The sequence below is a fragment of the Strix aluco genome, chromosome 20 (genome assembly GCF_031877795.1).
Source record: "Strix aluco isolate bStrAlu1 chromosome 20, bStrAlu1.hap1, whole genome shotgun sequence".
Classification (NCBI taxonomy): Eukaryota; Metazoa; Chordata; class Aves; order Strigiformes; family Strigidae; genus Strix; species Strix aluco.
The window spans coordinates 5,644,155-5,656,993 of NC_133950.1; the positions used below are offsets into that span (position 1 = coordinate 5,644,155).

Genomic DNA, 12,839 nt, shown 5'->3' on the forward strand with positions numbered 1-12,839 from the left:
TCTGGGTGCTTCCAGATTGCCCCTTTGGGTCCTCTTCCCAAAGCAGGAGGATACAAGGTGCCTGACAGCAGAGTCCACCACAGGCAGAATTTGAGCAGATGTCCCAAGCTTGCCAATGTAGAAAGGTGAAGCAGGGGAGCACTTGCCTCTCCAGATCTCAGACACTCTCCTTTCAGTATTTGGCTTCAAGGAATAAAAAGCAGACACCTGAAGCAGTGGTTAGGCAGCTGAGATGGATTTAGGATGTAGACTACTTACTGTCTAGGGGCTGCCTGACCCTTGAGGTAAAGGAATGTGGTTGTGCTTCCATCTTGACCAAGAATTTCTCTGGATGCCTCAGTCTGTGCTTGTGCTGTGGGAAATTACTTAAACACACAGGAAAAGGATGAGCTGGACTTTGAGTCTGTAGTAAACAGCAGAATCTTTTAAAAAGGATTGGTGGCTTTTCTTGTAGATATTTCAAATGAAGGAGAACCCACCACATCCTTAAGTAAATTGTTTTGGTGGTTACTTACCCTAGTTTTATTTTGTCTATTTTTAACTTCCAACCATTGGCTCTTAGCCTGCTTTTGCTGGCAAAAATAAGAATCCTGCCTTCTCAGAAATTTTCCTGCTTCTACACTGTGATTAAACCACTCTCTTAATCTTTACTTCAGTAAACTAAGTTGGCTGAACTTCTCAGTGCCTTCCCTCTGAGATCCAGGGTAATTTTTGTAGCTGTTTTCCAATCCTTTCTTTCTTTGCCAGTGCTCTTTTGGAGGTATAGAAACTGGAACTGGATGCAGGCTTTCCATCAAACTACATAAAAGAATGGTACCAGTTTCCTGCTTTTGGACGATTCTTCTTTGTTTATGGATCTTGTGATCATATTAGTCCTCCTAGCCAACGGACAGGGAGCCAGTGATCATTAGGACGTTGGTATCATGCTAAAAGTCAGTTCAAAGTTACTGGCGTCCAGCATAAAAGTCCAGTGCAGAAAGCATCACTTTACATTTGTTCTGAGTGCACTATCCTGAAATGAGTCAGTCCTGAAAACCTCAGATTATTTTAGGAAACTTTGATTTTTTTTTTTTAATTTTTTTCTCCCCCATTTAATTGATTTTATTGCTAGTAATTCTGCTGTCTCCTTCAGATTATTGAAAAAGGTAGCAAATAACCTTGAGCTAGGAATACATGCTTGTTAGAAAAATGCCTAGAGAAGAATTTGTGCCTTAAAATTTGTAAGACTTACTAGTTGACAATTTTTAATCAAATTAATATCATTCATGAGTTCATACTATGCTAATATAGGAGTCAGATGTTATAATGAGTAAATCAAACGCCTTACCAGAGTCTGTCATGTAAACACAGCCATCCTGATCAACCAAACACATAAGCTCATAAAAATAGCTGCTTCATCTAGTAATTAATTACAAAGCTCTATTGATTAGCATAAGTTATTCTTCATTACTTATTGAATGTTGCCTGTTCCAGCTTTACATTATTTTGTACAGGCTAGATGGTCTGTAAATACTTGATGTCTTCATACCTGTTAGCTTTATTCCAGTCTTCCAGTTTCCAAGAAAGTATTAAAAATAAATGTTAGTAAATACTGCAACTGCATTTCAAATTCCTTAGGCTTGCATATTATAAAATTGGACTTTAGTTAGGTGGTGTTTGAAACAGAAAGTATCTCTGTATCAGTCCAAGATGTGAACATAGCCAGCTCGTGTCCAGATATGTCACCAGTGGTATATTGCAGGCGTCAGGCTTTCCTGCTTGTTATGGATGACTATCTCTCCTTATTGAATAATGTCAACTAAGCTTCATCTGTTCCTAATTATATGCAAATACCCTTCTTTTGTCTTTTTACTGCTCATCAGGCCTGTCATCCTCATTACTGCTTCACTGCTGTTCACTGCAAGACCTTGCAGAAGCCAAGCAATTAATAGGGTTCAAAGCTGCGCTTAGTTTGGAAACTGTTGTTGTCACAGTTGCTAATACTCCACAGCCATTAGGAAATAATTTCTAGAGTTGCTAGGGAGGGTCAGACCACCATGGCTATGGAAATGGAGTAGACTGAAGGGATACTGAAGACTTTAAGGGTCACCTTATTCCTTCTGGTTCCTGGTCGCTGGCCACAGTGCCAAGACGCTGTGGTCCAGAGCTTCAGGACTGCATGGCAGAAGTTCTACTGTCATGTTTGTTTGAAAAGGTGCAGGGCAAGATTTGTATCGAGGACAGACAGTGGCACAGCGTAAAGGATCCTTACAAGCCTTGTCCCTCTTCATGAAGCCTGCTTCCTGGGGAGTGCTGGAGGCCTGGGAGAGTGCCAGGTGTTTGGTGTTGAGGGGTCTGCAGTGCTGCAACCCAGGAAGGTGGAGATGTCACTTTTATGCTGGAGCCTCTTGGTTTGTGTGGAGCCCAAGAGCAGGAAAGGAGAAAGTTGCTACCAGCTCATAGAGAGCAAAATAAACCTCCCAGATACAGAGGTGCAGTCAGCCTGAAAGCAGTTTGAACTGTTTAGTCTGAAAGAGGACTATGTGGAGCTGTAACTCAGAGATGAGAGAGGATGCCTTTGTTTTAGTGAGATGTTAGCCTGGCAGCATAGTGATTGCTGTTTAAATTCCAGCATCATTAGTTAAACCAGTGGTGTCATTGCAGCAGGGACAACCTGATGATGAGCCACCAGGAGAGGCTGATGGATGCAGGCTTACACAGTGGTTTTCCTAAAACTTAGATCCTCAGTTGTCTTCAAGGTGCAACCACAGCAGGAGAGCTGCTGTATGTCAGGGGACTATCTTCTTGAGCTTTTACCACTTTCATAAAAAATAGCTTAAACTACAGATGCTGAAGGCTTTCTGAAGGAGACTAGAGCCCAGGTAGGGTTTTTCTTTCTTAGGATATATAATCAAGGAGAATTGGTCTGTGAGGCTTCAGATTAGTACAGAGTTTGTTCTGATTGATTTTTATATGGGCCTTTTGAAGAGCCTGCCAAAACTTGACCATTAATGTAGCTTTTGCATGTAAAATTAAGAGCTATTTCAGAATCACTTTTTGCACAAAAGTTCTCGTTGTACACAAGTGGCTGGAGCTTTACTGGAACAAGTCACTCATTCTGGGTTAGGAGTATTCATAAAGGGAGATATTAGAAATAGAAAATCTTCATGAACAGAAAATCCCTGAGGCTTGATTTAGGCTTCGGTAAATCTTCCTCCTGATTTGTCTGTTCTCTTCTTCCTAGGTGCACTGTAACAACATGTTTTCCAAGGGGGTGAAGATCTTCCAGAAAGTGGAGTGTCTGTTCAAACCACGCCTGATTGCAGACTGGGAGTCCGAACCTGTTGGAGTGGCAACTGTCTTAGATGACAAAAACCCCAGCGCTAGGTTTGTGACTGTCCCCCTCAATCAGCGCGTGGGTAAAGCCATACTTTGCCGCTTCTACTTTGCTGACACCTGGATGATGATGAGTGAGATTTCCTTCCAGTCAGGTGAGTATTCCTCCAGTCAAGCAGATCTGGTGAGGTACAGAGAGCAAAAGAGATGGCGTGGAGGTGCAGGACAGGTGGGGTTAACATGAGTGTGGGGCTACATGATGGGAAGGAGGTAATGGAAGTACTGAAAGGGTTGGAAGGGCAATGCAGGGACAGAAAGATCCAGTGTACAGTGGATGCTCTTCAGGCTGATACTGATGCACATCTGCAGAAGCATAATCAGGGCAACCAAAAACTGGACTATAGAGCATGTCTTCTTTTTGAGATAGTTGCCTGCAGGTTATAGGATTGAGTTTTACTTCTTTTTACCAAGTATTTCATTATGAGTAGTTTAAGTATATCTACAGGTAATGATCAAGTTAGCAGATTATGAAAAATAAGAGGCTGACTTTCTTTTTCTCAAGTTTTAACTATGACACAGAAGTCAGTGTCATGAGGTGCTTTAAAAGGCTCTAGAAGGGAACAGACAAGAGTCTTGGAGAGAACAGCCAGCACTGACAGTGAAGTGATCTGGCTAGAGCTTCCTACTGAAAGGTCCCTGATCAGCTATAGAGAGAGGAAATTCCTCTGGAAGGAATACTCTGATTGCAGCTGCTTGCTTATCTCGCTGATGGCAGCCTCTCCTGGCTACCCTCTGTCACATGGGACTAGGCAGACTCTTGGTCTAGCCTGGGGTGGTGATTCTTATAATCATGCTAAAATGAAAAAAAAAAAAAAAACCAAACAACCCACCCAAAAAACAAAACTGTTGCTCTGGCCAAGCTCGGGGGAGGGTCCTGCACATGCTGGTGGTTTGGTCAGGATGTCCACGCTGCTCATTGTAGAGGCTCGTTACTGCAGGTGTGCTGGGAAGTGCTGTGTGAGCAGGTGTCTCTGCTCATGCTGTTTGTGACCTGCTGCATGGGTCTTGTCCCTGTCCTGCTTGGGAAGGCCGGGGCGATGGCTGGGAGTGCACTGACCGCTGGCAGGAGCAGGGAGGTTGTTTGTTGGACTGACACCTTCCTTTCCCTTCCACAGACATGGAGAGCGTGAATCCTAATTTCATTACGGTAGCTACAAGCACAACAGATCTCCTGCAAACAGAGTGCAATGTCACCGAGGGGACCTGGGGTAAGGACTCTGTCACTTAGCTGTGCCAAGGGCTCAGGTGTTGGGGGATTTCACAGTAACATCCTCATCAGCGTGGTCACTCCCTCTATTTCTGAAGATCTGGGTCTGGCCTGGTTATTGCCCTCGTGCACAGAGCTGCCTCTTACAGTCCTCTGAACCTCAGCTATTCCTTCTTCCCTCAGCTGTGAGGCTGCCTCAGAGCAGGTGGGCTGAAGGCATGTGTGCAGCCAGTGAAACTCTGAAAACTGTCTGCTCTGATATGGATCCACTGCAGGAATCTGTTCCAATGCTGAGAGCAGTCTTTGATTGCAGAAGTCCTCTGCACAATTCTCAGCTGTGAGCCTCCAAAATGAGAATTTCTGATAAGAGCAAAATGTGAACACAGCTAATGTGAATGCTTAGGAAGCTGCCTGTAGGAAGGGATGTGTAGGAAGTTAGCCAGCACAGATAACAACCTGTGCTTTGATAACTCCAGATTCTTCTTCATACCTCTGATTGCAGAAACCACATCTTCTGTAACCAGCACCTGGATAGGAGAGAAAGCAGATGACTCCAATACCTCCATCCTTGTGGGCTGCCTTGTGGCAATTATTCTTCTGCTCCTGATGATTATAATCATTATTCTTTGGAAGCAATATGTTCAAAAAAGGTTGGAAAAGGTAATACAATGGGTTTATTTTGATGCAAGTTCAGTACTAAGCATTAACCCCAATGAGCTCAGAATTATGTGGAAAGCATGGGGCTTCTCCAGCTCCACAGAGCAGCTAAAACTCTTCTCACAGCAGGGGAGGATGCCAGCCCTATCCAAGATGTTACTGGAAATTGCTGCACTTGCAGCCAATACATTACTTAACAACTGAGCATCGTCTCAGCATTTTTTTTTCCTCTTTTGCAGGCCCCACGTCGAATCCTGGAGGAGGATGCCACAGTTCGCCTCTCCTTCTACAGCTACACCATTGCCAACAACCAGACCCAGATCCACCAGTCAAACCCCACCTATGAACGTGCTTTCCCACTGGATTTGGAATATCATCAGCCAGCTACGCTGCTCCAAAAGCTTCCAGAGCTCTCCCAAAGTGCAGAGGATTCAGGTAATGTAATTGTTAGTCTCCAGAAGTTACACATTTACTCTTTTATTATTTCTCTCAGATTTTAAAATGCTCTACTTCTCAGTGTCTAAGTAATCTTCTCTGACTCCTATGCAAGACAGTACTAACCCAGGCACCTAAGAGCATTCTGGAGCTCTGAAGCTTTTTAACATGTACCTTTGGCAGGTGGAGCACCAGCCCCACTAGAGGGTGGTGGTCTTTTATTGTTTTCTTTGAAGACTGTGTTTATACATTAGCAGGGTCATCTTTTAGGAGCTGGTTTTGGCAATCACAGCAATCACACATCGTTTGTCTCATCAGCCCCTTGGCAGTGGAGTCGCTGCCTGCAGCACTCCTGGCCTGTCCAGACCGGCTGGTGGAGAAGACCTTTAGCATCTTTTCCCGCAGCAAGGGCTCTTTGAAATTCCCTTAGCAAAAGCAGAGGGAAATTCAGTGGAGAATTGTTAGTAGTGCCCTGGCTTCCAGCCCCTGGGAAGCTTTTGCATGCAGGCAGAACGAAATATTTCCAACAGCGTTTTTACTCAGTGATGTCAGTGCTGATTAGTGAATGGAAGGGCAGTGCTGCATTCCTCAAGCACTGACAAGTTGCTAAGATCCAGCATTATGCTACACAAGGAGACGGATTTGGGTTGAGTCAGGATGTGAATTTGAAGCAGAACGAGTGTTCTGTGTAATACTGACCATACAGGGAGTTAATTATAGAGTTATCCCATGATATTTATGTAAATAAGCTGTAAGAGGTATAGCATAACATGGAAACCTCGATCAGTTGTTGTTGCAGAAGGGGATCCAGAACAAGTTTGACATTGCAAACAACATCCCTGTGTCAGGTAAGGGGAACAGGTCATGGTTAGGATGAATCAGAAACAGGAAGTCACTTCAGACTCATGCCTCCATGTCTGGGCAAGAACTTTAGCGCTCGTAACTGGGCAGAACAGGCAGCTGTTTAACACAAATTCACTGGCACCTCACAGGTATTCTGGTGTCTGCAGAAGCGCAGCTTGTTCTGGTTTAAGCCCTAGTTAAAACAAAGCAGTCTTCCATCTGGTGAGCCTTGGTACGAGGTAGCAGGCATGCAATGAGGCTGGGTTCCCAGAGGTCTGAGGGTCGAGAGGAGTGGAAGCTGGGCCGTACTGGTTTTATGGAGTGTGTGTGTCTGACTCCACCTGTATTTGGTTTCCCCTTAGTGTGCAGTGGGGACTATGCTGAGCCTGACCTGACCAAGTCCACTCCTCACCAAGGCTTTCAGAACAATGTTCCTCACTATGCTGAAACAGATATCGTCCACCTGCAAGGTGTGACCGGCAACAACATGTATGCAGTCCCTGCCCTCACCGTGGATTCACTGACCAAGAAGGACATCTCAGTGGGTGAATTCCCACGGCAGCAACTACGACTCAAGGAGAAGCTGGGAGAAGGACAGTTTGGAGAGGTACAGTCATTCTCCTTCACTTTCTTCCAACAGAAAGGAGATGCCTGGCAGAGCTGAATATTCTGAGCTGCCTCTGGTGCTGCTTCATATTTTTGGGCTGAGGGTTCTGCATACCAGTATTTTATTTAATATGTGCCTTTGCTGTTGGGGAAAGCTGATGTCCTTCAGGATAGACTTCAGAGAGCCCCACTCTGCACCTGTGAGGCTGCTGCTCGGTACCACATGAGTCTTTCTCAATGGATGAACTTTGCAAACATTTTCTGTTCACTGTTTATATCCCTGTTTACAACATTATAGAAAAGGCCTGGAGGTGGGAATTCAGACTGTTTCATGGTCTTCCATGGACATATCAAACGTGATGGCTGTCACCCACCTTTAAGCATGTGAGTTTGAAAACTCTAGCAGTGACTGCAGCCAAGACAGATTGATCCTAGCTGTAAAAACAGCTTTCCCATTAACAGATGGAGGTCTGGTGGGGCTCTGCACGCTAGTCCAAGCAAAGACAGACATTTCCCAAGCCCTGTGAAGCCCTCACGTGTTCTCTAGCATTGCTGCTTGCTCAAGCCCCAGTTTGTGTCAGAAGCCTCAGGCAGCATGATACATGCAACTGTCATTTACCAAGCTTTCTCTTTACTCCTTGAGCTCTTTTCAAGCTGTGAATGTTTTCACCTTGCCTTTTCTTCTCTCCCTGCTTTATTTCCACGCTGTTCCTAGTTCAGTACTGAGCAGGTCTTCCCATCTCCTGTTCCCACTCTTCCACTGTCTCTATTCCCAGCTTTTACTCACTTAGACTTAAATTGTACCTGTCTACTACATTTTGGCAAAGCACAGTCCTTTACTGGCTGCTTCCTCCTCTGTGATGTGCCTGTCTTTATGGTTCCTCCCTTCTGACAGCACACCTTCCCTACCCCAGCCCCTTCCTTATCCCTCTCACTTCTTTCTGGATCAGTCTGTGTATTGGGAAGGTGCTGACATCCTCAGCCTCTTCACCTGGCTCTTCAGTGTAGCCCCTTCTGCTGGTGCCTGGATCCTGCCCTGTCTTGGGCTGTGCTTCAAAAGTGAAAGAGAGGCTTTTTTTTTCTCCTCATTGTTTTGCTTCTGGTTTCTCCTTCCCTCTCATTCATGTCCTTCTAATAACTGTCAAAGCTTTCTCCTCCTCTTCCTTTGTGTTGTCAAACAGCAGCAGCCAGCCTCTCCCATATTCATTTTTCTTGGAGATTGATTCAGAGCCTGTTGCTTTCTTCACATCACAGGCTCTTTCCCTCACTTTTGTAAACGTGCTGCATTGCGTTCTCCCGTCTCTCCTTCTCACCTCCTTAGTCTTTACCAAACTGGTCATCATCATCGTATGCTCTGCCCCACTGCTCTGGCTTAGTGTGCAGTCTTGCTTCTAGAAACACGGCTCATTGCCTTTTTCACCTCTCCACTCAGAGCTCCCTTCCCTTTCAATCTTTTTTTCTTTCTTGCTCCTAACCGTCCCCTCCCAGGGACACATTACCTGTGCTTGTAATATATGTGCTTAATACTGTGGCTCTTTCCTATTCCTGTTTATACTTTCACCACAGCAGATTTCATTCTCTGTGTAACTGCAGCAGCATCTTTGTACTTTTGTTTCTGTTCTGTGGGTTTGTCCCATTTTCTATGTTGTCTCCTCTTTCTCCTCACCATGCTTATCACATAATTTCTTGCTGCTTTCTTTGTATGAAATTCATTAAGCTTCCATTACATTCCCCTCACTGCTGCAAGTCTCTTTGATACATCCAGTCTGCTCCCCTCCTCCAGTCCTTTTTCATATTCTACACACTCGGGTCTGTCTACTTTCCCCGCCCTAGCATCTCTTGCCCAGTTCTTCATTCAAATATGCATTTTGATAACTTCTTAAGCAAGTGTCTTGTCACCACTTCTTATACAACCCTGGCAGTAATTTTATGTCTTCATTTATTTATCTGAAGAAACTTGGAGTTCTGTGTACTCATCAGAGTACTCATCTCTGGTATGTTCACAGGTGAGGTGTTCACAGCATGCATGCACAGACACATGCGGCACTTTTCTCCTTTTTTTTTTTTTTTTTTTTTCCCTGGAATTAGAGGACTCTGGATAGTTGTCTGTAGTTCCTGGATGCTCTTCAGTTAAGTTTGAGCGGTGACTCAAGCCAGGCTGCAGGACAGTGCTGGGCCTGTATGGCTGGTGTGATGTGCTGTACATGCCAAACCTGCTGCAGCCGTGCTGTTTGCATGCACATGCAGAGTAAAGCAGACAACTCCAGGCACAGTGGCCTTCCTGAACATCTCCAGTACTTGCTGGGCGAATTGGACTGCCCCAGTAGGCTACTGGCACCAATCTGTACATGTGCAGTAAATTCAGTGTGCGGGGGACATCAGGCTGCAATCAGTGTGTGTTCCTACCTCATGGGCTGTATAGTGTACGTACACATTTTGTCCAGGATCTAGGGCCAACCTATGGGCTATTTCTGATCAGAACAGTGTCACCTTCATTACATCATTCACTTGGTCATTCTGCAACTGGTGACCAAACCAGTGACCTCAATGTGACGTTGTTTTCCTCTGGTTTCCTGTCTGTGCATGCTCTCATAGTTGCCTCTGCCTTTTGCCTGGCAGGTGCACCTTTGCGAAGCCGATGGCCTGCTGGAATTCCTGGGCGTCTCATCTACAGAATTCACTCACCAGCCAGTTCTCGTGGCAGTGAAAATGCTGAGATCAGATGTCAACAAAACTGCCAGGTAAGTGCATCTGCGGTGCCGACCGTCTGAGAAGGAAAGCAAATACTCTCCAAGCGACAGTTCCACATGGGTTAACCCTGGTGACTTCTGTAAGAGAGTGTCATGTGTCTCTGGTGTGTGTTCTGTGTGGTCATGTAAGGAACAGGACACAAGGAGGGAGTTGGGGATAGGAATAGACATAATGTCAAACGAAACTGCTGTATTAATCCTGTCTGCTGGGGAAGGGGTCAGTGTTGAACACAAGCACAGAACCAGCTTTCAAACTGACGGTGTGCCCAAGCATAAATGTCTCTGAACTGAGATTTTCTTACATGCTGCTTCTGCTTTCCTTAGACAAAGGAATAGTTCTGGATTTGAACCTGTGTTTTCTGTTTTATAAGAAATGATTTCCTGAAGGAGATCAAGATCATGTCACGGCTGAAGAACCCAAATATCATCCGGCTTCTGGGTGTGTGTGTGCGTGATGACCCCCTGTGCATGATAACAGAGTACATGGAAAACGGAGACCTCAATCAGTTCCTGTCGCAGAGGGAGATTTACAGCAAATTTGCCGTTTCAAACAATATTCCCTGCGTCAGGTAAGAGTTGCTGCCCAGCTTTGGGACAGAACAATACAGAACAACCAGTTTCATCTGTTGTGCCTTCCAGGCAGTGAGCTTCCTCCAGCCTGGCCACTGCCACAGCACGTACTGTGGACACTGGTCCTGCTTGGTGTGGGAGGCTGTTCTGGAGGCCTCTGGAGGTCTGTGTTCCTGTGAAGTGTCACTGTCTGGGGGATGTTCTGGTCACGGTGACCATATTAGATGTGACCATCTGTTTACATTAGTGGGCTTGCATCAAATATTTCATTAATATAGCAAGCCAGTTGCATTATGGCAAGAATTTTGGGATGAAAATCAAGAATGTCTCTTAGGCTTTTAAGAAGGTTTGTATGTTCTCTGGATGACTAAAAAAATATTACGTGACTGGAGTTGAGTGTGGAGCTGCACTAAAGAAAAATTTCACCAGCCAACAGAAGGGGAGAATATTTGGTAAAGAAAGCCATTTTCTGTCAGCAGTGGCACTTACTTCCCTCCACTGTGAAAGGATTAAATCTAACATAAGAACATCTCTATGGCAGAAATCCTTTCCTTAGAGGAGAGTTGTGTGTAGGACTAATGTATTCTGATGTGTTCTAACATATAAAGAACCCTGCGCTCATCAGAAGTTGCAGCATTGCTTAGCCTTTGGCATGTACCTCCCCAAAGGATTACATTTATTTATAGCTCAAGAACTGGGCAGTTAGGCAGAGCCAGTTCTGTTGATGGACTGGACAGGCGATGGCTGGGTCTTGCCATGCCAAAATAATACCAGTGTTTCTGCCAGTAGCTGGCAGCGGTCAGTGGTCCTGTTGGGGAGTGTTAAGCTGGCATCCTGCAGTTATTACACACAGAAACTGTAGGATGGGAGAGAATTTGCATCTGAGTAGAGACATACTCCAGCTCTCTCCTGTCTCCCCTTTAGACTTGTGGCTTTTTTTCCTGGCCAAAGCCTCAAACTGTCCTTTCTTCTTTATCTCCTCATCTCTCATCTGACTTAAGCACTGTCACTTACATTATTCTTCCTTGGTTTCCATTACTTGGCTCTACCTCTAGTTTTTCTTTCTCTCTAGCTGATCCTTCAGCCTCTCCTTTTGTCCTTCCCAGTCAGATACAGTTTCTCGTTAAAGGAAGCCGGTATGACTAGCTCAGATAGCTGTCTGTACAGGAGTTGTTTACTGAGAATGAAATGAATCCCCCTGCCAAAGCGTGCAGCTTGTCTCTGCAGTGCTGTGAGTGTCTTGTAGGGCAAGGACCAGCCATCTCACCTGTGTCTCAAGCCCAGTATTTGACGCACCGAGCGTGGTGACCAGCCCTTTCCTGCAGAGAGGTCACACGTTTCTAAGTCCTTATGGCTCTTTGGTATTTGAAATGAATCTCCCTACTGTCTCTCTGCCTATTGAACAAAATGTGAAGATGAGTCTGCTGAGAATTGTCTCCCGTCCTGCCCCTCTATGCAGAGCTGCACGCATCAAGCCCTGCTGAGCTTGGTGAGCAGAGGGGCAGGGAGCCAAAAGGCAGGGAGCTGCTGACGGGCCCCTGCCAGCTGCGGGAGGGACGGAGAGAGGGGGACGCTTGAATGGGAAGAGCAACAGCCCCAGGCAGGGACATAACTGCAGCTGAGCAGGAGGAAGGGAGAACGCAGGATCTTGGAGGTGATGCCTGCTCCTGTGCAAAAAGCTGACAACCAGGTTGTCAAGGTACAAAGGGGTGGCAGAGTTCCTTCTCCGGGGGCACAACAGGTCCACCCAGGTCAGGAGAGACGTCGAGCTGACTGTGGGACCGGGCCCAGTGTCACCTAGCTGAGTCGTGGTGTCACTGTGCTGAAAGGCTGGCAGGGCAGTGGTGCCCAGACCCGCCTGCCAGTGCTCTGCTGGGGCGAGGGGCTGCCTCTGAATCGGTGTAGCCATGGCTTAGTTGTTGATTAGAACAGATAGATTGGATCTGTTATTGTTAGATGCATTAAATGATTGTAACTTAGATAACATGGTAGTGGTTTTCTCATTGCCACCAGAACGCAGAGGAGACGACTAATACTTTCCCTTTCTGACCTTTATCAGAGAAATACTAACTGTGAACAGTGTATTAGATTTGTTGTGACAAACGCTTGGTTGTGTGAAGCATTTGAGCACGCACAGTGGGAAACGAGGCGAGCATCACAGAATGGTAGTGTGTGAAGAATGCTGAAAGTCAGATGGTGCAAACTGTGTGCATCATGCAACTTTACTAATGCTATCTTCATCTTGCTAATGGGGAATTAAAATTATATCGGATGGAAAATGCATCTGTTTATACTTTCGGTAATATTAAACATATAAAGAAAAGTAAGCACTCTTTAATGTTAAGTGCCATACTAATGTAAGTATGCAATAGTGGCAGTGTTTGAAATACCAGGCT

At 45.5% G+C, this 12,839-nt stretch overlaps 1 protein-coding gene across 4 annotated transcripts in view; it reads left to right on the plus strand.

Moving 5' to 3' along the window:
• Positions 1-12,839, plus strand: part of LOC141932522 (discoidin domain-containing receptor 2-like) — a 62,137-nt gene that overhangs the window by 42,621 nt on the left and 6,677 nt on the right. For all 4 annotated transcript variants that reach the window (XM_074846218.1, XM_074846219.1, XM_074846221.1 and 1 more), the window contains exons 8-14: positions 3,224-3,470; positions 4,491-4,583; positions 5,085-5,242; positions 5,479-5,674; positions 6,880-7,124; positions 9,743-9,864; positions 10,245-10,442. In XM_074846218.1, coding sequence (XP_074702319.1) covers positions 3,224-3,470; positions 4,491-4,583; positions 5,085-5,242; positions 5,479-5,674; positions 6,880-7,124; positions 9,743-9,864; positions 10,245-10,442 — 1,259 coding nt within the window. The remainder of the gene's footprint in view (positions 1-3,223; positions 3,471-4,490; positions 4,584-5,084; positions 5,243-5,478; positions 5,675-6,879; positions 7,125-9,742; positions 9,865-10,244; positions 10,443-12,839) is intronic.